This window comes from Fusarium flagelliforme, assembly GCF_020744385.1.
Source record: "Fusarium flagelliforme strain FIESC 12 MPI-CAGE-AA-0113 chromosome Unknown B0J16scaffold_3, whole genome shotgun sequence".
In the NCBI taxonomy this organism is placed as follows: domain Eukaryota; kingdom Fungi; phylum Ascomycota; class Sordariomycetes; order Hypocreales; family Nectriaceae; genus Fusarium; species Fusarium flagelliforme.
Genome location: NW_025763505.1, coordinates 1,187,584 through 1,201,251, shown reverse-complemented (window position 1 = coordinate 1,201,251; position 13,668 = coordinate 1,187,584). Strand labels below are relative to the sequence as shown.

General features: G+C 49.0%; 5 protein-coding genes across 5 annotated transcripts; 1 reads left to right on the top strand and 4 right to left on the bottom strand.

Moving 5' to 3' along the window:
- The first annotated feature begins 618 nt into the window (after positions 1–618).
- B0J16DRAFT_370366 (Aldehyde/histidinol dehydrogenase) lies at positions 619–2,823 on the top strand. The gene is made up of 4 exons (XM_046130359.1): positions 619–1,032; positions 1,125–1,212; positions 1,281–2,522; positions 2,574–2,823. The coding sequence occupies exons 1-4, from the start codon at positions 1,018–1,020 to the stop codon at positions 2,699–2,701; spliced, it is 1,473 nt and encodes a 490-aa protein (XP_045984315.1). The 5' UTR covers positions 619–1,017; the 3' UTR covers positions 2,702–2,823.
- Positions 2,824–4,469: 1,646 nt separating this feature from the next.
- Positions 4,470–5,265, bottom strand: B0J16DRAFT_337088 (YkoF-like protein). The gene is made up of 4 exons (XM_046127311.1): positions 5,073–5,265; positions 4,895–5,000; positions 4,707–4,809; positions 4,470–4,645 (listed from the first exon to the last, which is right to left on the bottom strand). Exons 1-4 carry the CDS (start codon positions 5,130–5,132, stop codon positions 4,573–4,575), a joined length of 342 nt encoding a protein of 113 aa, XP_045984314.1. The 5' UTR covers positions 5,133–5,265; the 3' UTR covers positions 4,470–4,572.
- Positions 5,266–5,399: 134 nt separating this feature from the next.
- Positions 5,400–7,056, bottom strand: B0J16DRAFT_337087 (PLC-like phosphodiesterase). Its single transcript, XM_046127310.1, has one exon. The coding sequence runs from the start codon at positions 6,841–6,843 to the stop codon at positions 5,746–5,748; it is 1,098 nt and encodes a 365-aa protein (XP_045984313.1). The 5' UTR covers positions 6,844–7,056; the 3' UTR covers positions 5,400–5,745.
- Positions 7,057–8,321: 1,265 nt separating this feature from the next.
- B0J16DRAFT_337083 (uncharacterized protein) lies at positions 8,322–10,145 on the bottom strand. The gene is made up of 3 exons (XM_046127309.1): positions 10,027–10,145; positions 8,675–9,973; positions 8,322–8,617 (listed from the first exon to the last, which is right to left on the bottom strand). The coding sequence occupies exons 1-3, from the start codon at positions 10,048–10,050 to the stop codon at positions 8,492–8,494; spliced, it is 1,449 nt and encodes a 482-aa protein (XP_045984312.1). The 5' UTR covers positions 10,051–10,145; the 3' UTR covers positions 8,322–8,491.
- Positions 10,146–10,285: 140 nt separating this feature from the next.
- On the bottom strand, positions 10,286–13,541 carry B0J16DRAFT_93407 (uncharacterized protein). The gene is made up of 2 exons (XM_046134700.1): positions 10,707–13,541; positions 10,286–10,649 (listed from the first exon to the last, which is right to left on the bottom strand). The coding sequence occupies exons 1-2, from the start codon at positions 13,311–13,313 to the stop codon at positions 10,506–10,508; spliced, it is 2,751 nt and encodes a 916-aa protein (XP_045984311.1). The 5' UTR covers positions 13,314–13,541; the 3' UTR covers positions 10,286–10,505.
- Positions 13,542–13,668: the final 127 nt, after the last annotated feature.

Sequence of the window (13,668 nt, the reverse complement as noted above, 5' to 3'; positions counted from 1 at the left end):
CTCATGGAGACATCGTGGGGCCGGAGTACAGAGACCGACCGGCTCAGAGCCGGAGAGACGTCTCACGGGACCTGTGTAAGGCTTGGACGCCACCTTGAATGGAGTACTTCCAAAACCTAGTAATTAGTGCGAAATCGGCGAGTATCGTTCTTGATGGCTGGAGTATTGCACGGAAAATCACTGGTCAAGAAGCTCTGTGTTAATATGATATTGAGATGTAAAGTTATCCTGCTTCATTGATGATTTGAATGGTTTTCGAGTTGCTCCTGCCAATGTCGTTATGGTTGAGATGGAAGGTACGCTGTAGCTTAGGTATGCCTTCCCTACCTTTACCCCAACATTTTCAGAATTCCCCAGACCTAAAGATTTTCGGTGACCTCTCTAAGAAAAAAAGATGATGGGATGTCGGTACTTGCTCCGTTCACCCTCGTGAGTGTTTGTTCTGTCTGTGCGTTAGCGGTTGAAGCGCCAGAAGCTTCCCATTTCTCAATGGCCTCTGTATTCGTGGGGTTTAGCTTGTCGGCTCCCATCCTTCCCCGCCGGTTCTGACTGTCGGTTCCGAGACCTCCACCAAAACTTCCCCCCGCCCTCCACCTTCTCCGCTGTACCACTTCCCCTCATAAACGCCCTTAACTCTATCATACACGCCCCTACCGGGCCGGCTCCCAAAATGTCCACGGGACCGGGTCATGGAGATCAAGATCCAATAGAGATGCGTCAATGTAACGCAGCGTCACTGTTGCATGTACTGCAGCAGAGCTACGGCAGTTACCAAGCTCGGTCAAATTCTTATCATGTTGTCACCATTGTGCAAGATCGTTACCGGAAGCGACGCGGGGATCCAAAAAGAATTGTAAGCAAAGATACTAGACCGAGCTCCTCATTGACAACCCATTGGTACCATATGAAAGACTTGTCATCTCCTCCATCATAGCTTTCTTCTTTGAAATCCCAACTTGTCTTATACCTACACAGACTTTCTTTCACTGGTAAAGCGACAGCAGACTGATAAGCATCATGACCTCTCCAAAGGTGTGTAGCATTGTCACTTTATGCAGCTCATCTGCATCCCAACAAATTCGAGACCAGCATCACTAACATATAATTTTTCTTTAATCATGCAGCTTAACGACCCTTCGCTTATCAAGAATGCATGCTACGTCAATGGTCAATGGGTAGCTGCAAAGTCTGGCAAGGACTTTTCTGTCGAGAGTAGGCGCTCCAACCAACCCCGGACGTTATCTTCATGGCTGCAGATATCCTGACGCTTTTTTCTGTAGACCCTTCAACCCTTGAACAGCTTGGAACCTGTCCCGAGTTCGACGCAAACGACACCGAAGCCGCCATCGCCGCCGCTGATGCCGCATACAAGACATACCGTAAGACGCCGGCACGCCAACGGGCCCGGTATCTCCGCCGCTGGTATGACCTCATGATGGAAAATGCGGAAGACATCGCTCGGCTCATTACTCTCGAGAACGGAAAGGTTTTGTCAGATGCCAAAACAGAAGCCGTCTACGCTGCCAGCTTCTTCGAATGGTTTTCTGAAGAGGCCCCTCGAATTTATGGCGAGACTATCGAGGCCTCAAACCCATCATGCCGTCTATCTACTATGAAGCAGCCTGTTGGCGTCTGTGGTCTCATTGCGCCTTGGAACTTCCCCGCTGCCATGATTACTCGCAAAGCTGGACCTGCGCTTGCCGCCGGTTGCACTGTTGTTATCAAAGCTCCTGCTGAGGCTCCTTTGACGGCTCTTGTACTCGCTGAGCTGGCGCATCGTGCCGGCATACCTGCCGGAGTTGTTAATGTTATCACTGCGTTGGATAACACTGCTGAGGTTGGCAAAGTCCTGACAACCCATCCTAAGGTCAAGAAGGTTTCTTTCACTGGATCAACTGGCGTCGGTCGACTTCTTATGAACCAATCTTCTTCAACTGTTAAGAAGCTGTCTTTTGAGCTGGGTGGAAATGCCCCTTTCATCGTTTTCGAGGACGCCGATCTAGAAAAGGCTGTCAAGGGTATTATCGCATGCAAGTTCCGAAACTCAGGTCAGACCTGCGTTTGCGCCAACCGTATTTTTGTTCATCGCAGTGTTTACGACAAGTTTGTCCAGATGGTCCTCGACGTTGTCAAGACCTTTGTCGTTGGCGATGGTCTTGGCGAGAAGACAACCCACGGCCCTCTTATTCATGGTCGCGCAGTAGCCAAGACTGCTGAGCATGTTGAAGATGCTATTTCCAAGGGAGCCAAGCTTATTCATGGTGGAGAACGCCTACCGGATCTTGGCCCCAACTTCTTTGGCCTGACGATGTTGACCGACATGAAGCCTGGCATGAAGATCTGCAGTGAGGAGACCTTTGGCCCAGTGGCAGCTTTCTTTGCATTTGGTACCGAAGAGGAGGTTATCGAGCTGGCCAACGACAGTGAAGTTGGTCTCGGAGGTTACTTCTTCAGTGAGAATGTCAACCGCTGTTACAGAGTAGCCGAGGCTTTGGAAGTTGGCATGGTTGGCGTCAACTGCGGTAAGTTTCCCATTCAACAGGTAACAACAATTTGCTAATATGATATTCTAGGTGTGCTTAGTGATCCTGCTGCACCTTTCGGCGGCATCAAGCAGAGTGGATTCGGAAGAGAAGGAAGCAAGTATGGCATTGATGAGTTTACCGTCACCAAGATGGTTATGACGAACATTGATCCTTAATTTGCGCTGCTTTTAAAAACGAAAATTTGGTTGGCATAGGATGGAGATGAAAATACCCAGTTGAAAGTTATATACGGGGCAATGAACCCCTAGGAAACAATACACAATTTTGTTAATGCGTGATACCCTCATGCGCATGTGAAAGTCAACTGTGCACGGGCTCAGGAACCTGTACCAGCTGCTTGGTCTACTAAACTCACTGAGCGGGTTCATCTTAACCGGATCTGGGATGGATGGGTGTGGTGTCAGGGCATTGCAGGCAAGGGGTCAAGCTGGACGGCCATAGTAACTCAACACCAAGAACTACAGGGGCCCAGAGCGCTGACTCTGACGATAGAGCTTCATATATACTTTGACAGGATGATCGATAACAGGGGTTATGAGGCGAACATATGGGCGAAATTCAGTCGGTACACAAATCACTAAGGCGCAGTGTAAGTGGAAGGAGGTTATGATATGGCACCTTCATCTGCCTCTGCCTGATCATTTGGAGACGCATATCACAGATGGCACGGCATTTTATTGCTGGCTTGTTGCCAGGTTGGAAACATCTCAATAACCATCTTGAGGTAGTGAAGCTATCGCCACAGCCAAACCCACGCTTCCGCCCCCGGTCCGTGGTGTTCTCAGTGGCGTCCCGCTCCGCTGCAGGGCAATCTATGATCGAGGGTTCGCATTCGGCAATTAAACGGACAAAGATCTTGAATGGCCGGTCCGGACCGGCCAAAAAGAAGCAGATAGCTAATACAGAGAGGGTGTACATTGGAATAGAGCGTCACAATGTGGGGAAGGAAGAGAAGAGACGTTGACCGGGAACAAATGCCGGCCCCACAGAGATCTTGAAGTTGAGGTGAAGGTCATGATAGCTAGAACATCTGCAATACTATCAAAGAAACTAGAATGTATTCGAATGATGAATATTGATTCAGATAAGGTCTTCTTGGGTTGTCATTGGCTCTACTGTCAGAGATGGTGTTTTTTGGAACATCTGGAGCTTGATCTAGACAATTCTATTTGCACAAGCTAATACTCGTTACAAGTACTTCGACTTAAAGATCTATGAATCAAAGCATGTTCCACCAAGACATTACTCAATAAAGTATGTGTAGTATCGTCAATGGAAAACAATGCCCGGTAAGACATCACAGAGCCCAAGATGGGCAATAGCATTTACGTATTCCAAGTCCAAGAAAGGCAATAAGAATGGCCCAGGAACTACAGTCTATCAACCCAAAGAGGGTCAATCCAACGGCCAAAAAAAGTTTAGACATCGGAACCGATAAACCGGCTCCTTGGTCGGGAGCCGAAACATGCAAAATATTTGCCCAGAACCGCTTAGACCGATCTCGGGGTACGTACTACTCCTCCGTGCCGATAACAGCTCCGGCTCCAAGGTGAAGCTGCCCGTTAATGCCCGGCATAAAGCTCTGTTTTTAGTAATTTGTTCGGTCATGAGATGGTATAAGGTAATATATTCTGGAATTGCTAGAATATTCCGTTCGGAATGACGATGTTGCCGGTGGACGGGTGTCAAGTCCGGAGGTTATCAGCTCCGTGGCGGGAGGACCGGGGGTTTCAGCCTCAAATCCAGATTCGCCGGTGGCCGGAAGACTTCAGATAAGACTTCTTAGTAGTGTTATGTTCTCTGTAGAGTTGTTGAGCTAGGTGACTTGAAATCTTGATTGTGGTAAAGGAAGGATATCCTAGCCTGTGAGAGACCCAGCGCTGGCGATGCAGAGCAGAGAACTATAATAATCACATTACAAGATCAATTAACTTCATAAATTGCCTTGTACATATCTTATGGCTCCATGATTGTATATAGATTTCAAATAATAGCAGGCCCCATCCCTTGGTCCCAACTATATCATCTATTTAGACTCGCCAGCCAGAATGTTTTCCACCCTCTTTACCTTATCCTCAGCAGTCTGCTTCTTATCCGTTCTTGAACACAATAGTTAGCATCGTCCCTACACCTCAAAAGGAATGAGGCTGTTGAGCTTACCGGCTACCAACTCTCATAGAAGACTGAATCCTCACCACACCGCGACGGTGCACAACGGCATGAGCCTTTCCTACAGCTGCCATCACCTCATCCCAAGAGCCCTCTATAGATTAAGTGTTAGCCATCGTTTCTGTTTGCTGTGACAAGGTGAGGGCATATAGTTGAGAAGATATGACAAAATGACGCACCAACTGTGGTACCAGCAGAGTGAAGAGTATACTTCAGTCCGCTCGCCTTGAGAACCTTTTGAACTTCTGCGATATCCTCTGCAACAGAGACACTTCCTGTTCCGAGCTGTTCAATGTCAATATCAGTCCATCTGAGCATAAGGACCCAAACGGGCATAAGCGGGGGTTTGTTACTCACAGGAAGAAGGCAGAAGTCGACGTAGCACGACTCTGGCGTGGAAATGCTTTCGTAGTCCATGGTGAAGGGTTCAGAGAGGGTGTGATGAAGGTTGTGAGGTGATGTTGAGGTTGAAGGTGGAATGGGATGATACTATTAAAGACTATGGGTCTGAGAGTTGGAGGAGCTAAATCTCGCTGCTAATTGGCTGAGAACATGACGAAAATCAATTCATGAGTAACTTCATGATGCATAAATTACTGACATGATCACTGATTAATGTGTATCTAATACATATGATGCAGTGAGTACTTCACTTTACTACTTATCACGATTTGTAATTTGTAATTTGCTTTATGGGCGGCTTTATGCCTTTTCATTCAGAGTCTAGAGACGAATATGTATCATACCATATGTCTATGGGCCATTCTTTTCCAACTCTATGATGATGTGTAGCCCTCAGATCCGTTACTCTATCAAACAGATTCTATGCTTGTCCCAAAAAGTAATTTATCCAAATGCAAGCTTGCTGATCCCAGAAACGCCTCGCTATATGCCCAAAATGACCGCAACCCGATTAAACGGCAGGGTCGTGTCGAACCTGTGTAAGGAATGGTGGTATTTGTCGAAGAATGAATACAAAAGGGAATGTGTTTTTTGAATGTTTGGTGACATTCGGATATGGTGATGTCGTTTACACCAAGAGCACGGCGGCAGCGACAAAAGCTGTCAGTGCTACCATGCCCACTTGTCTATCATTGGTGGCGCCCAAGGACTCATCTGATGAAACTTGCTCGCGGCCAGTGGCGTCAGAGACACCGTTCATCTTGTCAGTCGCAGCAAGGACCTGGCCCTTCTCGAAGAAATCGACTAGGACAAAGTTAGGGGCGGCACCCCATTCCTGCTGGCACTCCTGAAGGTGCTTGCCCAACTCGCCATCCTTGCTGGTACCTTCACTGTTCACAGTGTCGATGTTCTCGGTGTCGGGAACAAAAAGTTCGCTGTTGGTGGCGAGGTTCTGGTACTTGAAATGGTTGACCAGGCTCATCATGCCGTTGGACAAGGCGGTAGCGCCATCCTTGATCTTGGAGGGGCGGTTGACGGTGCAGTTAAAGCCATTTAGCTCAGGGACCTCGAAAGCTGTCTCGAAAACGTGGTCGAACTCGGGCATCAAGTAGGGGTATTCAGTCGAAGCATCGATGTTGGTGACAAAGGTAACAAGACGCGTCTTGTCGTCGATCATGGACTTGAGAGTTGGCCACTCGGTGGTTGCATTCTGACTGGACGGCGCATAAGCCAACTCGGCAATACCAGAACCATTAATGGCCTTTCCAAACTCGGCAGCGGAGGCCTTGGCAGAGTTGACAAGCAACAGAGTAACGACCTCGTTAGTGTTGGCTTTCATCCAGGCGTTGATCTTGCTCAACCAACTCTCAAGCGTTCCAGCGTCGAGAATATCGCACGAGGTGTGACATAGGTGAAGGGCGTTGTTCTCCTCATGAATCTGGGCCTGTAGAAGGCGAATACCAGCATCGAGGGCATCTGTGGCGTTGTAGTTCTGGTTTCCTGCTGCTGAAAGACCGTCGTTGCCGTCTCTTAAAAAGGAACTTCCGTGTGCTCCCATATGTGTGATATTGTTGTAATTGCGGTCGCAAAGACCGGGAAAGTTGTTGCATGCTGTTGAAGATCCTGATCCTGATCCTGAGTCTGAGTTGGATTGTGGAAGAGCATAGACAGCTGAAGTGGCAGCGAGGACTCCGGCCACGACGGAGCGAAGTGAAGAGTGAAGCATTTTGATATGTGTTTATTTCCTTTGGGTTAATAGAAATAGAGATCTATGTAGAATAGGAAATAAAATGAAAATGAAGAAAAGAGATAGAATAGAAACAATATGAAGAAGGAACAAGGAGATTTAATAAAGTACAAAACGAAAAGAGAAAGAGTACCTCATTGAAAGGTACGTAAGTCTAAAGGGGACCCCCTGCACTTTTAGAAGCTGACGTCGCCCCCCGGTCCAACCTTTTTGGTGGTTGGGGCCTTGAAATGATCGTCAAACGAAGCGAAAAGCCAAGTCGAGAAGTCCAAGAGAAGGCTCCAGGGGGTCTTGGGCTTGCTGCGCCCCTTGAAACGTCAGCAGTGGAGATATCCCATTGGTTACCAGCGCTTCAAAACATCAACGAGACAGCCCAGAACTGAGGCTAGCAGTAGCCTCAGGTAGGCTAAGAAAAGATTATTTGGTGCTACTATACGGATAGAGTACTACCATATCGTAAACACAGCGTTTGAGGTACAGTTTGAGATTGTTCAGTTTAAAGCAAAGCATTTTGTTCATCTTTCAACGTCAATCAATTCATGCTTTAAAATCTCAAATACTACGACACGCGTCATGTCATGCCTTTAGTAAAAAGTTGGCTGGCCAGCAAGAATTTACAAGATCGACAGTTATCCAACCATCTATTTCCACTCTTTTTGCTACAGCAAGAATGGGCACTGTCGATGGCAAACTACATCGATACGTATAGCGTCTAGATGAGATATTACGGTGACTCTCAACTGCCAAGCAAATAGTAGACGAAATGCGGGAGCCGAGACCGCGTCTCGTCTCGGGAACAAGACATGCCATGCCATGCCACATCCCGGGGGGTCATCAGTAAAAAATGCCTTGCCATTAAATAACAAGATTGAGTTGAATCTCGTTTGTTTACTTACATCCGTGTTAATCTCAAACCCTTGAAATTCAATTTACTCTTGCAAAGAATTTTATTCTATGAATAATGTAGATTTTATCCAACCTCTTTTCTTTCAATTCTTTGACGATCTCTGCATACCTATGCTGATCTTCCATTGCATATGACATGTGCTGCTGCTGGTGGCGGCGGGAGGCTGAGCATAAAACGTTGGCGGTATCCACTTCTATTTTTATCAATCTTTAATGCCCGTTTCCCACGCTGTAGCCTGTCACAAGGCGGCTCAAAATCGTGAATGAATGAATGACCACATCAAAAACAGTTCTCATCGTATCAACCCACTCAACACGATGTCTCTACATATGGATTTGCCACAAGGCCTGTTCTATTTTCTTGGCCTCGCTTAAGGTGAAATCTACAACAATCATAGACATTTCATTTACAAAGCCAAGGTCTAGGCATAAAGCCATTAATGGTTGCAGGGCAGGCTCCATACTTGGGAATGAATAGTTATGTATGATCTCTAGACGAGTCTAAACCATAGGTTCGGGTATAATAGCATACTTTGTTTTTGTAATATAGTGTCCTCGCGTAGCCAGGCTTCATCCGATCTTCTCCGCACCGTTGTCACTTCTTTAAATCCTATGTATCTCTCTCACTGCCAAGCCAAGCTGCCAGGGTTCTTCCCCATTTCACTCAATACGATTTGGTGCTGTCCGTACTGATATCCATGCTAATGTCCGTACTCCGGTCCTACTCAGGGTCTCCGTACTCTTCCTTCTTCTCCGATGCAGCCGCAGCCTCGATATCCTTCAGCTGCTTCTTGCCCTCGTCCGTAGTAGCATCAATAATTTGCTCTTCCAAACTTAGGATGTTGGCCTATCACCCCGTCGTTAGTAATGTGTCGCAACTCTGTTTTAGGTTCTGGTGACTTACCTCGCCAAAGAGGCCCACGAGTTCCTCAGCCTCGTCGATCGGCATCTCGCCCAGCACCTTGTTCACCTCGTCTAGATTACCCGTCTCCAGAGCTTTGCGCATCTCGGGCGCGAAATGCTCAAAGATCTCGCGTGCTTCCTGCTCCTCAGGGTCCTCGCTGTCGGCCTTGGGAACCTTGATATTGATGACCGTGCCGGGCTCCACTGCGTGCAACTGGATTTGCTCGACACCTTCTGTTTGGCCTTCCTTGGCTCGCTCCGCTAGGATCTCTTTGGAACGGGTCTTGATCTTCATATAAGTCTCTTGGACATCCTTGTAGAACACCTCCTGTGCTTGGTGTCCCTTGGTCATGATGCGCTTGAAGAAGAGCCCAACACCATCCTTTCCGAGAGCTCGGCAGTACTGCAGGAGTAGACCTTGGTGCACGTATTGTCGCGAAAGATCATCCTTGCCCTCTAGAGCAGCATCAAAGGCCTGGACGAGAAGGCCGTCTGTCTCCTTCTCAACCAACAGTTGAGGGTTCTGTAGCAAGAACTGGAGACTGGTCTGATAATCATTTGCCTTGATGGTACCAAACTTCTTTCCGGCCGGTGAGGATTCGATATCGCTATCGTCGTCGACCTTGACTTCTTGCTTCTCAGCTCCCGAGCTCGATGACGATCCCCCCGCAGCGCCAGGGTTCAAAAGCTCCACCTGCGTAGTCTCCTTCTTCTTATCTTCAGGTGTTGACTTAGCGACATGCGAGCTGTCGAAACCGGTATGGATTCCTTCGCTGGTAATCTTTCGGCCCTCCTCCTTCTGAAGCTCTGCAAGCTTAGTTTCCAGCTCTTTCTGCAGACCGGTAACCTTGTCCTCATGTTCCTGAATCTCAGCAATCATAGCCTCGTATCTGTTCTCCGGTTTCTTCTCGTCCAAAGCCTTGTTAACTTGATCCAGGAGAGTAGCCATCATCTTGGTGTATGATGGCTGCTCCTTCTCGTGGGTGTACACTCCCTCAGGTGGTACAGGGGGCTTGTCATCCTTGGGGTTGCCAGCTGACTCCATTACAGCTTGGAATGCGACCTCTGCTGGGTTTCGGGTGGCAGCCTCAGAAGCATGAGCTCGAAGCGACGCCAAGAGACCTGAAATGCGCTTGATCAAGCCATCGTTGACTACACGCTCATACTTGTAAGTTTCAATCTGGAGTCTTCGTTGCTGACGCTCCTGATGAATCTGGTTCTGTTTCGCGCGGATGAAAGATCGCTTATCGACGTTAGGGTGCACCTCGATATCGGAATCGTCACTGAGCTCCAGCGCGTCCTAGCATAGTAGAGTTAGTGACTGCTTGTAGCCTGTTGACCTTGCCTGCTTACCCATTTACTATAATCAACAGGCATTTTGTCTGATTTATGTCTATCTCGCAGATATTTCAAAATGCGAAAGGATATGTAGGAGAAACGAAGTCTAGGATTCTAGGAGTTGTTCGAATGGAAGTTTCTGGACTGCTTGAGAGCTAAACCATGATGGCGGGGTGGTTGTGATCACCCCACTACAAGATCGTGGCTGGTGTGTGGCACCACAGCCACAGGTTATCTCATTAATAGACTAACAAGTATCACGACTCACAGGAATGATGCTATTAAAGGCGGAGAAAGGATAAAAAGACAGTAGTTTTGCGTAGCGAGTTGCCTACACTTTCCGTGATAATAAATACAGTTCAATGATATATCCTGACGCCATGGTATCATCCCTTTGCCAGCTTCCTAAATAGAGAAGCTCGCAGCAACTTTACAAGTGCCCATGCCTTCAAATCCGATCCCACCAACCCATGAATTTCCAATGCTTGTATGCCTCACTTCTTGATACCGCGAGCGCTAACCTCGCCTTTCTCTCCGATATTAAGTTTCACCCGACATTCGGGGCAATACCACTTGGTTGTACGTGCGGGCACCTCCGTAAGGTCAACACACTCGAGATGGAACCATTCTTGCTTACACTGTCCATTCGTCAGTTTCTTGTCCACTTGCTTCTGACGGAGCAAAGAGTCACATACCTCGGAGTTTTCGCAGGCAATCATTGTGCCAAAGCTGACTCTGTTGCAGAGACAGTATCTGGCCTCGTCAGGATCGATGGGGTTTCCATCATCATCCACGTCCTCCAATTCAACCTCTGCAGATCCTCTGTCCTTCTTTGGACGAGCCTTCTTCTTCGGTGGCGCCTTTCTCTTGCCAACAGCGCTGTTGCCGCCGCTTTTGGTGGTGCTAACAATTCCAGGAGCTGGCCGCTTAGTTCGCTTTGGTGGTCGAGGCTCAGGGGCAGGGGTGTTGCGAGCAGTGCTCGCTCGTCTAGGGCGATCGGCAGCTAACGAGAGCTGCGGCTCTTGACTCGCAGCTTTACCTCGAGAACTTGGTCGACGGATGGCGAGACCTTCAGGACCGGGGGTAATCCGAGGAGTGGGGGCGCGGGAGGAGGTCTGTTTGATGGCTGGTTCAGGAGCTTGAGGTGGTGGAGGAGGAGGAGGGGATTGAGGAGGAGCAAGAGCAATTTGCACGGTTGCGGTTTGGAGCAACGGTGATGTTTTGGGTTCAGATTTGAGAGTTTCTTCTTCAGACACCTCGGGAATCGGCTGGATCACCTGGGGAGGTGGTTCTGTCTGCTGTTGCTGTGCCTGCTGCGTTCTCTTCGCTGCATCACCTCGGGTTTCTCTTTTAGTGTTCTCCCGTACTGGAGGCAGTACAGGAGTTACCGATTTCCGTCGTTCAGAGAACGGTAAAGGAACCGGAGTCTCATGAGGAGGGGGTTTAGTAGGTCCTGTATTGGATGCGGCAGCAGGGTTGGGCGTTGGAGACTTTGCTGAAGCCCTGGTAGCCATGGCTGGAATGGGGATAGGAACAGGTGTTTCGGCATGCGAGACCACTGGATGATCTCCAGGTGCTGCTGCAGATGCGGGTGCTGGATTCTCAGGACTTGGACCCTTACTTAATGTGAGTTGCGGAGGCGGAGGGACCGGCGTTTCGGTTTTGGTTCGTTTGACTTGAGGCCGGCTCTCGTTCTTTTCAGCACTCCCGTTGACAGTCGTGGGTTCTTCGGGCTCTGGTTCTCTTTTGCGCTTGGTTGACCGCGATGCTGCTCGGGTTTTGTTGGGCTTGGGGGTTTCCTTAATAGGCGTCTCTGATGTGGGGGTCTTTGGCGTGCCATTACTCCCGTTATTGGTGTTACTGTTGCTGTTGTTGCCTGCATTTGCGTTGTTTGCATTTGCATTGTTTGTATTTGCATTGTTTGTGTTTGCGTTGCTTGCATTTGCATTGTTTGCGTTTGAATTGCCATTGCCATTGCTGTTGCCGTTACCGTTGCCGTTTCCATTTCCATTTCCGAGAAACAACTTGGCAGCCTCGTTCATTTTCCTAGCTGATTCCTCTGCTTCTTCTGCGGCCATCTTTGCAAGAGCTTCTCGTTTCAATTTCTTCGCCTCGTTGAGTTTCATGCCTCGATTACTAGTGGCAACTTCTTCAGCGGACAACGTGTCAGGACTCAAAGCACCAGCTGGGAGCTGCTTCTCGCCAGATTTGGTGTCCACGATTGCTTGAGGGACTACAGGCTCAAACCGCTCGCCTTTCTCTTTCGCGTCTTTCTTGGCCTCGTGATATGCGTCGGGGCCACGACCAAGAGCTTTTAGTTCACGGGCAATCATGGTCTCGCTTGGGGTCCATGTCGCATTTTTCTTCATGCGTTTTCGCAACTTGGCGAGCTCGTAGTGAGTAAGTTGCAACCATGGGGCATCGGGACTACCGACAACAGCATCGTCAGGAGGGGGCTGGAGTAGAGCAGCATTGTTGGCAGCAGCTGCTTCACTCAGTGCGGGTGTCGCATAGGTGACTGGACGAGCAAGACGGCTGGGCGTTTTTGGTGGTTTGTTCGAAACCAGCTTGATCCGCGGTGCCGGTCCAGGCGTTCTTCGATTTGGCGCTGGCGTATCGGAGTCGTCGTCAGAACTTACATCACTTTCGTCTGTGAACGTATCCTGATCGATGTCGTAGGGCGCCTGTACCTCGCCAGGCACAATAATTCTAGGACCTTGCGGTCTTCGAGGTTTCTGTCCACCGTCTCCCCCGGCCTTGAGTGCTTTACTCCTGGCAGCTTGCGGTGATCTCGTTTGAACTGGACTCTTCGGTTCCTCTGTCGGATAGTTTTCTCTCATCTTCTTCAGCTTTGAGAGCAAGACTTTAGCCTTGTTATAATGTCTATTGATATTATCCGACATTCTGATAGCTTCAGCGTGCGCAAAGGTACGATAATTGACGGCCTGGTCGAGCTGCTCAGATATATCCGCCCGAAGCTGTAGTGGTGCCGGGCGCTCCTCTGCGCTGATTGTCGGTAGTCGACCCCATAGTGTAGTCAAGTCGTTGACTTTGAGCGAAGCGTTCGCGTATCTCTCGTCGAGTTTGCCGATAAGAATCAGGGATCGCACGACGTCGGAGGGTAAATAATCGGTAAAATCGAGGAAGTCGGTGACGGTTGTTTGGGCATCTGGATCAACACGCGATTCCATGGACGCGAGGCTGTCGATGCGCTCTAGTGTGGGAGCTCTGAATGATAGCTGGTTCTTGGGCGAGATGGCCTCCATGGTGGTGTCGCCATCGGGATCTGCTACTGGGGCCATCGCGACGCCTGAGCTTCTAGCTCCTCAAGCGCGTATGAATAAGCCGGTCGTGTATCAATCAAGACTCTTGGATTTACTATGCATAATTTGGTGATGCCATCTGATGATATGTGGTGGATCGCGTTTGCTGTATCTGTATCTGGTCGGGCGCGATAGGTACGTCAATCAAGTCAAGTCGCGAAAGGTGGAAAGTGCGCTAGTAGGTCTGTCCCTGGTCAAGTGCGCCCCGCCATAACGCGACTTGGGTCTAGTGGCTGGGGTGCTTGTGGCTGTGGACGATCATGTGATGCTTGGATGTCAAGGATATCAACGACCTGCATATCAAATTGACGTAGGACTGCCTGGTCAGACTGCG

What these genes read in the sequence shown, in the direction of transcription:
- B0J16DRAFT_337083 (XM_046127309.1), bottom strand. Translation starts at nt 10,050, where the DNA reads ATGCCTGTTGATTATAGTAAATGG. An exon ending in CTGTTGATTATAGTAAATGG is followed by an intron (nt 9,974 to 10,026) that starts GTAAGCAGGCAA and finishes CTACTATGCTAG; the next exon opens with GACGCGCTGGAGCTCAGTGA. An exon ending in TCGTGGGCCTCTTTGGCGAG is followed by an intron (nt 8,618 to 8,674) that starts GTAAGTCACCAG and finishes ACGGGGTGATAG; the next exon opens with GCCAACATCCTAAGTTTGGA.
- B0J16DRAFT_370366 (XM_046130359.1), top strand. An exon ending in CAAGGACTTTTCTGTCGAGA is followed by an intron (nt 1,213 to 1,280) that starts GTAGGCGCTCCA and finishes TTTTTTCTGTAG; the next exon opens with ACCCTTCAACCCTTGAACAG. An exon ending in CATGGTTGGCGTCAACTGCG is followed by an intron (nt 2,523 to 2,573) that starts GTAAGTTTCCCA and finishes ATGATATTCTAG; the next exon opens with GTGTGCTTAGTGATCCTGCT.
- B0J16DRAFT_337088 (XM_046127311.1), bottom strand. Translation starts at nt 5,132, where the DNA reads ATGGACTACGAAAGCATTTCCACGCCAGAGTCGTGCTACGTCGACTTC. An exon ending in TCGACTTCTGCCTTCTTCCT is followed by an intron (nt 5,001 to 5,072) that starts GTGAGTAACAAA and finishes GACATTGAACAG; the next exon opens with CTCGGAACAGGAAGTGTCTC. An exon ending in CTCTGCTGGTACCACAGTTG is followed by an intron (nt 4,810 to 4,894) that starts GTGCGTCATTTT and finishes CTTAATCTATAG; the next exon opens with AGGGCTCTTGGGATGAGGTG.
- B0J16DRAFT_93407 (XM_046134700.1), bottom strand. Translation starts at nt 13,313, where the DNA reads ATGGCCCCAGTAGCAGATCCCGATGGCGACACCACCATGGAGGCCATC. An exon ending in TTGCCTGCGAAAACTCCGAG is followed by an intron (nt 10,650 to 10,706) that starts GTATGTGACTCT and finishes ACGAATGGACAG; the next exon opens with TGTAAGCAAGAATGGTTCCA.
- B0J16DRAFT_337087 (XM_046127310.1), bottom strand. Translation starts at nt 6,843, where the DNA reads ATGCTTCACTCTTCACTTCGCTCCGTCGTGGCCGGAGTCCTCGCTGCC.